Source organism: Sparus aurata, chromosome 24 (genome assembly GCF_900880675.1).
Source record: "Sparus aurata chromosome 24, fSpaAur1.1, whole genome shotgun sequence".
In the NCBI taxonomy this organism is placed as follows: domain Eukaryota; kingdom Metazoa; phylum Chordata; class Actinopteri; order Spariformes; family Sparidae; genus Sparus; species Sparus aurata.
In genome coordinates this window covers 16,002,498-16,019,594 of record NC_044210.1, presented here as the reverse complement: position 1 = coordinate 16,019,594, position 17,097 = coordinate 16,002,498, and the positions used below count along the sequence as shown (strand labels likewise).

Genomic DNA, 17,097 nt, shown 5'->3' with positions numbered 1-17,097 from the left:
GCCTGTTTTTATCAGACGGGGATTGCGAAGGTCCGTCGATGCACGTGGTGATTTAGTGCACTTTGTGTACAGTAAGCTGTATATTACCAGCAGATCCCCTCAAAGGAGACGCTGCAGCTCCTCCATCTTCCCTCCCCTCGCTCCCCTTTCTCTGCTCTCGTTTGATCTGCGTTTCTCTTCCCCTCAATCACATTGACAGCGGCGTGATGTCAGGCTGCAGGAATTTACTCTGTAATTTGTGTGTGGGTGTGTCCATGCGTGCATATGTTCTGCTCGCATGCCAGCCGTCCTCACAGGCTGCTGTTTGCGTGTGTGTGTGTGTGTGTGTGTGTGGGAGAGGTGTGTTTTTTTGCAGCACACCTGCTTCCTCACCTTTCACCTTTCTCCACTTTAACGGCCCTCCCTCGTCTTCACTTCCAGCTCGCATGAAAAAGTGAAGTCATCGCTGACAGAGAGGCCTCGCTTTTCGCTCTCGGCGACGGCTAGAGCTCGCTGTAAAAGATCCCGGCGTCCCGTGAGACGGCGCTCGAAGGTGTATCGACAAATATTAACACGCGGAAAAGACTCGTTACTCTGGTGTGAGGATTTGATTGCGAGTCCCAACAGCCACGGGGACGATCCAAAATCATAAAGTCTCAAAATAATAAGCTCTAATCGCTTTTCTAAAGTGTTCAGATGTGTGATGAAATTACTCGATGGCCATTTTAGACGGACTTTACGAGGGTTTATGAGTTAGGCACCGGCGGGCTGGCTGGCTTGGTGAGTTCATTGCGTTAAAAACTCTTTGAATGAATGAGCCTTTTGACCTGGTAGCTCGTCGGAGAAACCTTGGTGGTCCCGGCTAGACGAGCCCAAACTGCCAACAGTTTCCAGTAACAGCTTTGCTTTTGGCTTCGGACATTGTCCTCACTGCTTAATGAGAGCACAAGGTAATGGAAGGGCCTCGGGAAAGGAGGAGCGGTGGGGGGGAGAAAAAAAAAAGTAACTTATGAATGAATAAGCAAGCTGTTTTTATTAATAATGCTAATTTTGTAGTGCGGCTCCGAGGAGGGCAGCGTCGGTCTGCTGGGTCACTGCTTCGGTCCAGACTGAAATGTTTCAACATCTATTGGATGGATTGTCGTGACATTAATCAAACATTCATCGTGGTGGAAATTACCGCAAAACTAATGACAACTCCATCAGTGTTTTCTGTATTTGGTGTGATTAAATGTTAGCATGCTAATGTGCTAAAACGAGAAGGTGAACATGCAGAAATGGGCCTTTCTCTTTGATTTGATTATATCTTGATGCTAAAAGTATTCTACTTAAATGCACAACATGTAATTTCTGCTGCGAAATAAAAGATGTAAGTCATGTGGGATCATGGGAGTTGTAGTCTTCATCGTTACATAACCACTAAAATCTACCTGATGTGCAGAAAAGTTCGCGGACGACGTGATGTTTTTAAGTTTTCTTTACGTTATGTTTAGTTGCATTTTCCGACTTCATTCCTCACTTTCTGATTTGTCCCGGACAGTATTGGACCTTCTTGTCAATCTTTAGGTATTTTATCATCATCGTCGGCATGTTAGCATGCTTACGTTAGCATTTAGCTCAAAGCGTTGCTTCTGTGTGTCCAACCCTGTTCCTCCTACCGTGTGCACAAGTTATACAACCACATATATAAACGTATGCATACCTAAAGCAAGAAGTCACAGCGACTATTAAATCAAATAAAGACGTTCATTAATCCTCCCTCTGCGTATATTATCCTGCTTGTGCTTGAATTATCCTTTTCAACATGTCGCCTTTTGTTTTCCCAAAACCGAGCGAAGCGGCCAAGTTCCCCTTGCATAAGATGTGAGCACCTGTTAATCATAACATCACCTCCTGGCAGCGGTCCCCCGCTCACATAATGAAAAATGACTGGAGTTTATTCAAACTCCTGACGAGGACTGGATGGGATTAGTGCGAGGACAAAGCACGGTTAAGTCATCTCTGGGCAGTTATTTTACACACCCGCTCATTCATGCTGCTATTGTCACTGAGCGCTTCGACAGATGGATGATGTGTTATTGTTGCGTTAGCAGCGCAGGTACAAACACGATAACGGAGAGGTGATACAGGTTCTCGAGGATCCGAGAGAGTTTATCTGAGGCCTTGTGCAACAGATGTTGTATAATCGTGTTCACACCTTCTGCGAAGCTGACAGCACAGACAACAAAATGCAGTCATGGAGAAAGTATGTGCTCACACGGCGTACACGAGAGGTTTAAGAGCAGAGTATTGTTACGCTGCGCTTTCATTTGGTGCTGAAGTCTGTTTACACCATGTGGTGTGTCGGATTAACGACTGGAAAACTGACGATAGTGAAGCTTAACACCTAGAGAAGAGGAAGTCTGGTTCATCGTATCAGTCGGACGTGATCGTTTAGTGTCTTTTTCATCCAAATAACCCTTCTTCTTACATTTTAAAGTGTTTTGAGAGCAATTTCCTGTTACTCTTTAAAGGAAAAGTTCACCCAAAAGTGAAAATTCAGTCGTTATCTACTGACAGAAAGTCTGAGCTTCACAGAAAAACAGCGTTCTCCTAAACAACCGTTGTTTTAAGACTTGTATAAAGGATAAAATGTTGGAAGTTCACATTCGTGTTTATATTTATTTGCTTCATAGGTGACATACCACATTGACATATCTACAAAATGTGCCGTATCTCGTTCACGTAACACGTTTACGACCTGTCTTTGGAGGAGTTCCAGGCAAGAAGGCTGCCAAGCCACCGACCGCAGTTCGAGACTGTGTTTCAACATTTGTAGGCGTGAAACCGCAGGGTATTTTTATAGGACACCTCGGGACAATTCTTCCAGCCTGCCTTGCTAATAAAACAACAGATATTATTGATGGGACGTCAGGACATCTCCGGTCAAGTTTTCAGCGACCAAAACAGACCCGAACCAAACTGTTCTTGTGCCCAAACATAACCAGAGCAGAAGTTTCAACATATCTGTGGTTTGCAGAAATATAAATCTGTTCGTCCGACAAAATGAAAGTCTCCGGAAGCCCGAGATCGCAAACGCTCTTGTGGAGGTGAGCGGTTGATGACTAAATATTCATTTTCTGGTGAACTGTTCCTTTAACTATTTCCTGCTGTATGTAATATCTTTAAAATGCAGTTTTAATGTTTGCTTAATGTCTTACTTTTATTCCCATGACCCTGTGAAGCACTCCGACCCGCCCTTTTGTCTGATTGATGCTGTATAAATAAACTCTTCTTTGCCTTATAGGCTTATTACTTTAATCTAATAAATGTAGAACATTCTTAAGTATAATTTGGGCTTCAAATCTTCAAAAGGACAAATCCTTTAAGCACGGCATTGCTTGTGTAATGAAAGAAAGGTGTTTTGAGCCGTGTAGCTACAGTTCAACAAATTATTTTCACATCAGCCTGTGAACACAAAGCAAGCACAGTCTTGGCCGGCGCTCATTCAAGTGTTTCCAATTCTGACCGCCTCGCTCCAAGTTTCCAATAACCAATAACACAGTTCACAAAAATCACGACCGTCATTTGCCAGAGATATAACCCTGATCTCCAAACTAATTTATCTAACTCCCGGCGGGACAGAAAAAGGGGACCGATGTGGAGATACGTCAGATCCAATCCGGAGCTGTTTTCCCGTCCTCTCTGTGAACCGTTTTGTGAACTATGTGATGTATTTCTGATCCATCTCGGAGATTTTGCAGATATGTGATACTTGCACATGTGGGAATCCCGGCGGGGCCGCGTTACATGTCTGTGACCCTCCGATCCGTTGCACTATCTCATCCTGAATCTCTACCCCTGCAGCCTTTTTTATGCATCTGTGAGTTTGTTGCATCATGCGCAATCTGCGGGAGTGACTGATGGCTGAGGTAATTATGTAGCCGGCGCAGTAACTCATTAGAGAGGTTACATGCCGTTCTAATGACGTCCAGGATGAAGTTACAAACATTCTAACTGTTCTTGTGTCCTTGAAATACTGCACAGGAAAGATTTGGACGCTCATTACCTAAATCTGAGCGGAGCGGGGTTTCTGTCTATCGCCCCGCAGCCCAGATCTGTGAGTAAGTCGATGTGGAGTCTGTCTTCGACTGCAGGGAATTACCTCAGCCCTGAATCATGTGGCGCCGTGCCTAGAGTGTGCACAATGCAATCACCCAGCCATCTTTCTTACTCATAAACTGTCAGAGGGCCTCACACACGGGCTGGACGCCTCCAACACTTCGTTTCTGAGGTCCAATCAGGGCGAGGTGTTCGCTTTTTGTGTGCTATGTAAATTAAACCGTTGCTGGTGACTGTTAAAGCAAATAAATAATGAATTGGCAAATTGAAACAGAGCTATTTTCCTGTTAATACACTGACCTTGTGTCTTCACGGATGAACGACTTAAGTCTCAGAGCAGATAAAAGCTCAGCTCACGAAGTCTTACATGTTGGGAAATCTTTCATCAGAAGAACAATCAAAGCTGACATTATTTTGTGGAGCTGACAGGACGTCGTTGTGAAATGTTGTCTTTAGCTGGAACTTCTGAGCTCAGTTAGATGGAAAACCTTTTTGACGCCAGTCGAGCCTGATAGATGGTGACGTAATGCCTTTAGGCAGATTATTCCCTCTCACATCAAACAATCAGAAATGAGTCTCGGCATGTTTTTGTTTCAGTTCTGGTTCGTCTTTTTGGATGTATTTACTTTAGCTGAGCATAATGCTGAAAAGGCAATAAATTACTTGGAAAAAGGAGCTTATGGTTCTTTTGCCTGCGAGACTGCAGTTTACAGCACTTACCTATTTATCATCCTTCGATTTATCAAAGTCAGTGAGTCACTGAATGGCCCATTCATAAACCAGATGTCACAAAGACACACTGTATACTCCAAACAGACCTCGCTTGGTAGCCGCGGTGCATTTTAATTCAAAACTCACTAAGTCATCTCGGATGTTGCCCATTTTTCCGATCCGGGCCCAAACACATCAGACCACCTATCATCATCTGTGAAACAGACAAAGTAGGTACACAAGTAGACCGCAGTACCTAAATCCTCTGCTAGAACGATCTTGGCCGCCGTTTTCTGGACAAGAATTTCACGTTATGGGAAAATTCATCATCCGTGAATGTCGCTCGGCAGCTTCGGGTAATTTGTTGCGACAGGACTCGAGGTCCGGGGTCCAAAAGAGTTCTGGCACTGTTGGGAAATTTGTGGCATAATCACGCTTTGTGGCCGGGGGTACGACGTGGTGATGACGACTCCGTTCCGCTTAGTGACTAATAATAACATGTCAGGCAATGACGACATGCCGTTGCGTCGTACGGATGACAAATGTGGACCTGGACGCAGAACGTAGGTCGGGTTTATGACCTACTTGGAGTTTGATGACAGTGTGACGAGATCCCACTGCACAGTACGATATGTCATAAACAAGAATGATGTTTAGATGGTATCCAAGGATGATGACGAGATTTGCATTTTTGTTCGGTGGGGTATTGTTCTGATTTCTTTGGATGTATAGGGTTTGCTGGAGTGTTTGTTTTGGATACAGAGGCAGGCTGAGAGAAATTGGCATCCATGACCTCTAATGCCTGAATGACGCGGCCAGAAAATGCAAATTAAAACATTTCATCAGGCACAAAGTGTGTCCTTGTGACTCCAAAGCATCATAGATTGATTATAAATGACAGTGTAACAGCAGCGGAGAGTGATTTGTTTTTAAAAGCCCTTCAAAGTCGAGGTCATTGATCCAAATTTGGCACGTTATGCTCTGTTGTTTTCCCTCTCTTGTATCTTAAAGGACCAGTTCACTAAAAAATAAAAGATCAGTCACTCCCTACTCACATGCTGGAGGAAAGTTGGGTGAAGTTTTGCAGTCCACAAAACATTTCTGGAGCTTCACAGCAAAACAGCATTGTTGGGGACTTGTTTTAAAACGTCAAAAAACAACCAAAAGTAAAACACAAAATGGCTCTGTGCAGCTCAACCGACACAATCCAAATCTGTAGAAGCCCAGAGGTCCCAAATTGAAAAGACGCTTTTTTTTACGCCAAAAGCTCACTTTAGCTGCTAAGCTTACAGTGTTAATGCACCACCATCTAACAGGGATGCGTTTAAATACCATCTTTTCAAATCAGTTTGAGATCTCAGAGCTTCTGGAGACTTGGATTATGCTGGATGAGAAGTGTTGCGGACTATTTAACTTCCTGAAATGCAAATGCTACACAACGACATTAACATAAAATACTCTTATCCTTTCATTTTCCTTCCACACAACAGGTAGAGGAACATGAGATCCCGCAGCAACAGTCTGGAGGACATAACCAAGGCCAAGCAGGCGGACTCACGCAAGCGTTCTGCAGAGCGAGAGGAGCCCTCCGGACGGGCCGAGCGCCGCAGCCGACATCGGGAGCCACCAGACGACACCGGCACCATCCAGAGAAATCACAAGACGGCCAAGAACAGCACCTGCGCTGGTGGGACTGGGAATGGGACCGGGAACGCCAGTGGTGCCACGAAGGCGGGTCGGAAGGAGAAGACCAGGGACCTTTCCAGAGATGACCTCGTCTTTCTGCTGAGCTTGCTCGAGGGAGAGCTGCAGGTAATCCAAACTGAGCAAACTTGGACTTAGCCCTGGGAACAATTAGCTGTCACAGCAGCAGACAGGCCCGCAGACATGGCACCGGCCCCAGTCGGACATACAGTCAGACACGGTGGATCAGCGGGCACTGGCCACTCGAGATGGACTAAAAGCCAGTGTTAATGGACAGCTAACAGCTGAGGATACTTCCTGTCATTCCAACACTGGATCCAGGAAGCCCCTGGCAATAATGCTGTATGATTGGAACAAGGCTGAGTTTGTCTTATTGCTGAGATTAAATAAGCTAGACACAAGGAAACAAAGTAGACAAAAGCAAGCTGAGCAGACAAAGAAGTATCTGTTCTACAGTTCTGGACTTCCTGGCACTCGTAAATCAATACAAGACCCAGTAATCCTGCAGCTGACCTTGTTTATGCTTGTCCACGTTATCTATCCTGTAGATTTAGTCAGTTTTTACATCTATCTGACACTTTCATCTGATGTTAATGGTTATTTTATGTTACTGTTCTCATGTATCCCCGAGTACCTACACTAACCCTGCAGACGTCCCTCCTTAGATCCACGTATCACCAGACTTTAACAGTGAGTCAGTCCACCAGTTAGAGGGTTGGTGGTTGAACCCCTGGCCTGTGTAGTCTACATGTTGATTTGTCCTTGGGCATGATATTGAACCCCAAATTGCCACCGTTGTGTGATTGTGTATGAATTGTTATTGTTCCTGATTGGTGGAGTAACCCAAACACAGGAAAGGTAGGGAGGGCAATTCTAGAGAATGATAGTTGAGATTGTTGAGTCCCATTCCCAGATCTACAAATACCAAAGTTTTGGTTTAGTATATCGGGCCGAATACCGACTGACAACGTTGGTGCTTTACGGCTTTTACTGCATGGGTAAGATTAAAGTTAACACTTGGTTTAAAGTAGACTCTCGTCAAAGATGAATCTAACCAGATCCATCTTCTATACCCACTACAGGCCAGAGATGAAGTGATCACAGTGCTGAAGGCAGAGAAGCTCGACTTGGCCTTGCTGGAGGCCAAATATGGCTTTGTCACACCAGAGAAAGTGCTGCAGGCCCTGCAGAGGGACGCCATCCAGGGCAAGGCTGAGGGCTTGCAGGAGGACATCTATGAGAAACCAATGGAGGAGGTAACAGCACCTCTCAATCACAATTAAAGAAAATGCCCTCAATGACTGTATCAGAGCAGTCCAGACGTGACAGATGTTTTCTATGTGCCTCCCCCACAGCTGGACAAGCTAGTGGAGAAGCAGAGGGAGACACACCGGCGGATGCTGGAGCAGCTGTTGATGGTGGAGCAGTCGCACAAACAGGCCCTGTACAAGCTGGAGGACGAGAAGAGGAACCACGGAGAGTTCATGAAGAAGAGCGACGAGTTCACAAACCTGCTGGAGCAGGAGCGCGAGAGGTCAGTGCACCAATCAGACGCCAGAGCTCACAGAAATGAGCTGCCGGTCCTCCAATGAACATCGTCACGGAGACATTTGGTGACATTTGATCTCAAAGCAATTACAGAAAATCTCATTTTGGTTTCAGGGGAAAGTGTCAGTGTCAAACTCACTTTCTAAATTCGGCTGTCTGATTTAAATGCTAATTTTGGTTGCCCTTCAACTTCATTAAGGCAAATTGCTTTGGCTAGCGTTCTGTTACTCAGGAGACACATTCATGAGCTTTCAAAAATAGGGGTGTCAATGACGATGGGCTGTTGAGTCCTCCTGAGCTGAACGGGTATCAAAACACTCTGATAGACCAGTTAAGAAACACCTCACCGTTTAATCTGATGCCAAATCAGAGGGCTACGATGTGGACTACGTTCTGCTTTTCAAACGCAACATATTTGTGATGATCTATAATCGTGCTAGAGAGAGCCAAGATGGCACCAGTATAACGTCTCCAAGAAATCCAGTTCCAGATATGGATCTACTGTTGTTTTGATCTTAGATGACTTTTTTAAAATGGCACGAAACCTCTGTATATGATTACACCTCATTTGGCTGGACTTACTGTTTTTACACCAAGCTTCACCATCCAGTTGGCTCAGCTGTGAGGAACAGGCCTTGCGAGGCAGCTGGATTTGCACAGTCACGCAAATTCATCTCAGCAGACTTGAAGCTATGATGTACTTGTGAGCTTGAGTACTGAACCAATCAGCGTCCTATTAGAGAAACTACTGGCAGCTACGATCATGGTGAAGGTGCGATGACAGAGACCAGTGAGAGAAGTGATTTGTTTGAAAAAGGACGGGTTAGGCTTTGAGGTCCAAGTTGAAAGTATTCCAAACTCGTCAAATACTGATGCTTCGGGATGGCGGCCAACCAGACCTACAATCCCAAAGCATCAGCGCTTGACGAGCTGGGAATGAGACTCATAGATCAACTTTCTCACAACTTGGATCTTTCAGCCAACGAAGGCACTGAAAGTTTTTCTTGATGAAAAAGACGTTTTTTGCACTTCTCTTAAGGAGTTCTAAAGGATCTGCTTGATTGAAGTTGTGACTGACTGGCATAGACAGTTCATCCAGTTGCCCGAGTCTTTTCTGAAAGTGCTTGCCCATTTCCATCATGATGTTGAGAATCGATTTCTTTGTATCAAGACATGATCTTTCAAGAGTGAAGTGTGAAGAATCTAAAAATCGACCTCTAAGACCAACCACAGTGGTGCAACTGCTTGTTCCATTAAGATCCAACAAACAGAAACTTAAAAAAACCTTTGCACCATTGTCAAGAGACTTTTTGACTGACAACGCCACACACCGTGCATTTATTCAGCCCATGGGCGCATTATGAAACCAAAGCCAAATTCATGACTGATGCGGCTTTCTTATTTTAGCAACATCTGTCATCTCTAATTGCCTCACTGTCCCTGCAGTGTCTTTACGAGTCAATGTCAGCATGTTCTTCAAAGTTAGAGAGCCTCTTGAGTCACTTCAGCAGTCGAAAGTCGGGTGATCAAATCCTTCTCTTTTCCCATGACCTCGTGTTGGAGGATAGTGGCTGTTGAGTTAAATGCCTTGCTCAAAAGCAGTATGTCAGCTTGTAAAATCCTCTTTCCGACTCCAGCCCCTCAGCTCTGCCAAAAGCATGAATGTCTTAATAATCCTATGTAATGTTCGCATTAAATCAAAGTGTTCTTCAGGATTACAGGGGGAAAAACCAGACTCAAGAATTCCATTATTGGTTTTCTCATGACCTGTAGTAGGTCCTTCACTTTTATTATCACCTTTTATTGAACAACTCTGCACAAACCTGGAGCAAACCAAGAGTTTTGACTGGAGATGATCCAGCGGCCGAGAGGGGGAGTCTGTCGACAGATAATTTAGGTTTGAGCTTAAAAACACAAACAATCTTTACATTTACAGCTCTGCTTTATGGTAGCGCCGCGGATATCTGTGAAGCAGAGGGAAAAACCATATCCCTGGATGACTTTCCTACAGCTAAGTCTGCGTTTCAGTGCCAGCGAGGCTCAGAGGCAGCTCAGAACGAGGGACACTTAAAGATCGGATTGTTTATGCAGCGGTTTCTTGATGTGCTCTGATGTGGTCGCTCTCTGAACTGTCCGTGACCATAGTAGTGGATCAAAATTACTGGAATTTGGAGTTATGCTTGAACATTTTTCAATCTTCTGTCCTGTTAACTGACCCAAGACCACAAACAGACTTTAAGGCGAGACAGAAATACTGTATCTCACACTACTGGATGGATTGGGATGAAGTTCTGTAGAAACATTTGTGTTCCCCAGAGGATGATCAAGATTGTGTTGATACAGTATCCTGACTTTTCCTCAAGTGTCGCCTGAGGAAACTTTTTTTACTTATCCTGTAAAATATCTGAAAATCTACAGGATTGCATGACATGATGACCAAATTGATCACATTTAAAGTTTTGGGTGATCCTCATGGCATTAATAATCTGCAAAAAAAAAAAAAAAAAAAACGTACTGCGCAACCCTTATTAGCAAATGTTAGCATGCTAACACACTCAATTTATACCTGCTGAACAGCACTTGTAATTGTGGGGATGTTAGCATGCTGATGTTAGCATTTAGCTCCAAGTGTTGACCCTGGCATGGCTGTCAAACGATGTTTTGTACTGCAACAGGAACCCTGGTAACACTTATCTAGTGCTATTGATGTGCTAGCCGTCATCTCATAGCACTGGATGCTGCTTCTGCTGTATTTCGAGACATTTCGAGACGTGTCGCAGATGTCTCAACGCCTCTGTGATCGAATGAAATACTGTAATGTGAGACGAGTCTGGGACGAATTAAATTGCCAGCTAAGTCAGAGACAGCTGGAGGTGGAAACACGTCTGACTGATTTCTTCTGTAAATGTCACATGGAGAGCACTTACTGGGCAGCGCTCCGTTTACTGCTTCCTCAGCAATATCGCATATCACACGCGCACACATAAGAATCAAGCAGACACACACACACACACACACACACACACATGCACCCTCAGCAATTAATTTCATAAAGGAAACACAGCTGGACGTCGGCCCGTGACCTATTTGGGACGATCACATCATTGCACTTTAGCCGAGGCAGAATGTTTGAGTTGGATCGGAGGACGGTATGACGACGGTCTGCGCTTTGTCACCGGGCATGTCAGGAAGGACAGGCTGCCATGAAAAATAGGCCCCCGTCCGGGGTCGAGCTAATTACCACGTGAGAATAGGCGAAGGATTTATACGACTCGGAGGAGGACAAAAAAGAAAAACTAACCTAATGGCTCTGAGAAGCATCAATCACGCTGCATGTTCGCCGAGATGCCAGATTACCATGGAAATAGTTGCTGGTTGTGTATTTTCTTCGTCCCGGGACTTCAGCGTCAGTCCATGTAACAATATGTTCAGCATCTGCCAGTGTCATCTGTCTTCAGTGGTTGGACGCAGCCTTGTTTGTGTAGCTGAGGACTCTGTTACGGTCGTGGATGCGAGTGTGTGCAAAGTTATTAGGCGAAGGTGTTTGTTCAGAGGTGTCCTCTTACTGTACCTCATTGCCTCAATCCTCACGTGAGACATTAGACTTTTCAGTGCCGTCATACGGATAATTATGAGTTACATTATATAGTACTGCTGAAAGTGTATGCACAGGAGAGTACATGTGGGGGTTCAGCTTCTTTTGGGTCCATAAATGGGCCAAACTCAACATGTAGCTGTAAATATCATCTTTCGCTGCGTGATTTTCTGGATATTTTTCACTTTTTACCATTGTTTCTGTTGTTTATGATAAAGCTTTAGTCTCAAATTCAGACAGGTGAGAAAACGTATTGATCGTACAGGTCAGTCAAACACATCTGGAGGAGAAAACAAAGGTATAATCATGATTATTCTGTTATTTTATTGGGGAAATTGGGGTTTAAATCTGCAATTTGTAAGATTTTAGTGGCAAACAAGAAACAACAACTCTCCCTAGTGTGCTGAGCTCGCAGTCTAAACAACTAGCTGTTGGCTAATATAGCAAAGTAGCTAGGTGTACTGTAGGTGGCCAATTCTTGCATATTGCACCTTTAATTTTGGTTGTGCCAACTTTTTTGTTCAGGTAATCTACATATTGTGTTGCACATATCTGCAGAAGTTGGCACGCCTGTGTCGTAACACCACCGTTTACCTTGAGCTCTTAAGAGGACCACTAGCTGCACGGCTAACTGAGCTAACAAGCTAATGGTAGCTACAGTCAGCTGCAGTTACTGTTACTCCTGTGATATGCTGCCCTCTTTTTGTAATCTCAAAGTGATATTTGGCATTTCTGTTTTGCTTATTTTACGTAGCGTGTTGTTTCACAAGCGTCTTTGACGAGCTAAAGCTACACGACAGCGACATCTCCGACAATCTGCTAGTTTTGGGCAAAATAAACCTGAAATACTGTTAAAAAAACATTCTAATTAGTTCTATTTCATCTGTTTTAACACAAAAATGCAATATATTAGATGATAAGTGAGCTTTAAAGGTTCTGGCAGGAGGATTGTGTCACCCTCAGCTGTTTCCTCTGTTTCCAGTCTTAATGCTAAGCTAAGACAACTGGATTCTGGCTGTAGTCTCATATTTAGAGCAAAAACATGAGGCTCGTATAACGTTATCATCACTGATGGAACTGATGTCCAAAACAATAAAAAGTTATCCTCAAACGTTTGACAGTCCAGCTGTCAGTAAAAACTGGGGGATGCACTTTAACAAGAAGATATATTTCTGTCATCTCGCAGCTCAATGATCCTCTCAAGATGTTCGAGGTAGACATGTCATCGAGAAACCGCCTCAAGCAGGAAGAAACACAGAATCCCCGAGGAGCTTAAGTAAACGACATTACAGTCCTTCGCCCGAGCACGAAACCCCGAGTTTGTTCAGCGGCTTCTGTTCTGCTCTGCACTCCTTCCAAAACATTATTACAGAGCGCCAGAGAAAGTGCAAACCCTGAAATAGCTTCGACTTGTACGAGGAAAAGCCACTTATCACTCGTCTGAGGAGAGCAGAAACAGCCCTCTGTGTTTTTGCCACGGCCTCGACATGTACACTACGAGAGGCACCGCGTCGCACCGGGCTTTAATTTCACCCTCGTTAATCTGTTGTTGTACGACGCATTTCAGCAGGATGTAATCATTTCCTTTTTACTGGGCCAGTGGAAAGCAGCAAGTTGTGATTACATCCTGGGGTGACATGTGCTGCGGGATATTTTTATATTTTTCATTTAATTTGGTATTTTTTTCATCGCCTCTGACTTCTGCCTGACCTTCTCCCTGTTAAAGGGACAGTCCACTCAAAATTGAAAATGCGTATTTTTCTTTCTACCTTTGGTGCTTTTTATCCATCTAGGTTGTTTTGGTTTGAGGTGCGGAGTTTTGGATATATTGGCGGTAGAGAAGTCTGCTTTCATTGATGTTTCCTGTTTTATTTTGTAGAATTGCTCTTCGTTTGTCGTGTTGTCACCTCCCACTTCTTGTCTTTGTCTTTTTCCCACCCAGTGCACAACTATGTTTCATTTGTTTATGAGCCCTTCTGTGTTTAATTTCTATCTTTTCCCCTCTATGTTGTCAGCTTGTTTTGTCATCATGACCTGGTGATGGAAGATTACTCAAGAGCATCTAACACTTCTTTTCATTATGATTAATCGTAGTCAATTAAATGACGAAAGATTCTGGAAAGCTTTCATCACAATCTTCCCAGAGCCCAAAGTGACGTCTTCAAAATTGCTTCTTTTGTCCAACGAACAGTCCAAAACCACAAGACGCCTCATTTACTGTCAGAAATGACAAAGAAAAGCAGCAAATTTCTAAGATTTAAGAGGCAGCTCTAGCTGTAACGTTAGCAAGCTTAGTTAGCTTAGCTAGCCTGTCGTCCCTGAGCGGATTCTGAGCCGTTGCTAGAAAAAAAATGTTTTTTTGGTCGCTTCACAAACCGAGTGTCGTCTAGAAACAAGCTCAACAGAGGAAACAGGAAACAAATATTGCATTTTTTGGGGGGTGAACTGTCCCTTTAGTCTGGGCAGGGGGTTGGGGGGTGAACCCGGTTCCCCTCTGATTGATCGTCGCGGCCGCCGTCCATGAGTGATGACCTCATCGCGCGTTGGGTACCGCGGGAGCAGCAGGGGTGTGAGAGCGAGAGCGGCGTCCTAACCATCAACAGATGTTACTTTAAACATGACTTCAGCGATACACACACACACACACACACAGACACACACCAGGCAGGCACTTTGTTCTTCTGAAGGGCAGGGAGAGAACTTTATGACCATCTGCATCCTCTGATGTCATGCATAGCATAAAACGACTTGGAGCCCGGCTCACGTTTGAAGCGTCCTGACTGATGTCGGTGTGAGGAGTTCAGCCCGTGTTGTCATGTGAGGCGGTGAACCCGGAGACGGAGCGCACGGAAACCCGAGCCGGCTCATCCCCGCTATCTGTACCCGTTTACAGCTGCAGCAGCACCGGGGCGGCCTCGCATGTGCTCACGTGTCTCCAGATGGCAGCATGAAACCTGAACTCGGACACCTACGAGCCGCGCTGTGACGTAACGTCAGGAAAATGCACACAGAACCCTCATGTTCGGCGAGCCAGCTGGTCTGGGATCAGTTCATACCGAGAGGAGAAGAGAGGTGTTGCTGGGCCCGGGTTTTCTTGGACTTACTGAAGTTTAGTTGGGTTTTTAATTTGGATTTTAAGGTTTAAATGCTCTTGTTTCTCTGTGCGGGTGTGCATTTTTGGTACTTGCTTATTTTTCGCTTTTTGTGGATGCTAACTTCCAGGTTAGCCTCCAAAAACGTGTCACCCCTGCTGCTCTCTGTGAATATACATGTACTGATATTGGTATCAACATCAGTATTGGTCTTATGTGTTGCTAATATGATCCTGGGCTACTTGACAGCTCCTGCACACACACACACATGATTGAAGTCAGATGTGTGTGGGTGTTGCACGTCACCGTTTCAGCAACATTTCATGATTCACGCTAATAAGACGTAAAAAAGAAAACCTCCAAATTGTAATTTTCTGTGTTTTATTAGTCACGACGATGCTTACACAACGCAGTCGAGGCCTCGGCGGGGGGAAGTCCAAAAAAAAAACGATGGGAAAACAACCTCGTGGATGAAACTGATGTAATGTTCTGGCTGTAATCACTGTAGCAGCTTCTTCTTTTTTTTTATTGCCGATAGAAAAAGCACAGTAGCTGCGAATGTGACACCGCGTGACCTTCCCCCCTCCGGCTCCTAACCACTCGCAGGGCACGCTGTGTATCTTTGTGCCATCTGGTTGACTTCACTGCACACGAGGTGACATCACCCGCGTGGATCAGATCGAGGACATTCTTCAGCGATTGCCTCATCATCATCATCGTCGTCATCATCGCAGAGATGCTTATTATCCAGACCTGCTCGCTCTTTGGAACACAACACAAGCTTTTTTTTTCTCAGATTCCTTTTTACGATCTGGGGACTTTTTTTCTCTTGTTGTGCTCACCTGGTTGTGAACTTTTGCAGCGTGTTCGAGGAAGTTGTCGAGCGGCTGTACGGACACATATTCCGGCGTATGCACGAGCAGGATCTGTCCTCACCTGCGCTCCTAAATCTGCCTCATTCATCAGCTGTATGGCATGCGATGGCTGAGCTCCGAGCTGCGAGGAGACGCACACCTGTATCCCTCCCCGGAAAAATGTTTCACCCCGGTGCATATTGTACATTCCAGCTCAGAGCCAGGGTCAAACCCTGGTACGATGAGATACGCGCGATGAGATATTCTAAACTCGTCTTGTTTATCAGACGCTGGTACGGGAGCGCGTTTCTCGAAAGCTCCGCGTCAAAGCGCTCCCTTTTAAGGGAAAGCAAAGCTGTTTCTCGGGGAGAATACTGTACGCGACGTCACTCGCATATTTGCACTTTTGCAAGCTTTGTGCCCTCACGTCGAGGCCGGGAATCACACGCACACGACACATTCAGCGACGACCTCTGAGCACACACACGACACACATTCTGCCTCGCCTCGACATGCGTCACCCGACTTCTCCTCAAAAAAACAACACGTCTGTAGAAGCGTCAGCGCTCTGCTTGGTTTATCAAGAGTTAAGCTGATGAATGTGCATTAAAATCTGGATGTATGGATGAATTTAATGCATAAAGAGAAGTGAAAACAAGGAAAAAAACAATTAGAAATACAAAGAATATTGTCTTAATAACTCAAGATAGATTTTGGTTATTTCGGGCTGTAACCTTCAAACACTGCCGGGCTATAAAAGGGCAGATGGGTCCATTTGAGTCCACCTTTGTTTGTGTATCTGGACACTCGTCACAGCATCACTCCCACACTGTAGGAAAAAGTGAGCGGCTGCTGACCTAATTCGGGCCGGCCGGCCAACACTCCCCTCTTTTTTTCTGCCCTGGCCAGATAACGAGCAGATTGCTCCACAGTCTCCTCGACCTCGGGCTCGTTCGTCTGAATCCGCTCTAACAAGGTCGATGGCATTAAAAGCGAGGAGACGCACGCCTCCTGTGCTTTCACTTCACCTTAAAAGCTCTTGAATTGCACAACTTCCATCCATCTATTAACTGTACAGCACTGTCTGCAGACTCATTTGTTTGAAAAATTATGTTTTTCTTCAGCCTGAGAACTAATTTTAAGAGTGAGGAATGATCCTCGACCCCGCTTCTACTTTCCTCTTCGACGTCTTCACGATGAGACGGACTAGATGTTGCTCGCTCGGAGAACAAACCACCTGTCAGGTTTATTTTTCCAGCGCTTTCAGGTTGACGATCTGTGTGTTTTTCGTTTTATCCGGGGGAGTTACCTCATCGACGAAACATGAAGACAAGGTGCACAAACACTCGCAGATGCACCACTTGGGTCGACTCCAACCGCTGCATCAATCAGCTTAACATAAAACAGACACCGCGCATGTCGAAGTGTGTCTGACCAGTGCGGTCGTGTTACCTCAAAGTGTGTGTGAGATACTGTCAAAATATTAACTCCGCAACATCCGCCAACTAGGTGG

At 45.0% G+C, this 17,097-nt stretch overlaps 1 protein-coding gene across 1 annotated transcript in view; it reads left to right on the top strand.

The window, feature by feature from the left end:
• Nucleotides 1-17,097, top strand: part of filip1l (filamin A interacting protein 1-like) — a 72,398-nt gene that overhangs the window by 18,879 nt on the left and 36,422 nt on the right. Inside the window, exons 2-4 of the mRNA XM_030409883.1 lie at nucleotides 6,282-6,603; nucleotides 7,578-7,751; nucleotides 7,851-8,029. Coding sequence (XP_030265743.1) covers nucleotides 6,292-6,603; nucleotides 7,578-7,751; nucleotides 7,851-8,029 — 665 coding nt within the window. The 5' untranslated portion in view covers nucleotides 6,282-6,291. The remainder of the gene's footprint in view (nucleotides 1-6,281; nucleotides 6,604-7,577; nucleotides 7,752-7,850; nucleotides 8,030-17,097) is intronic.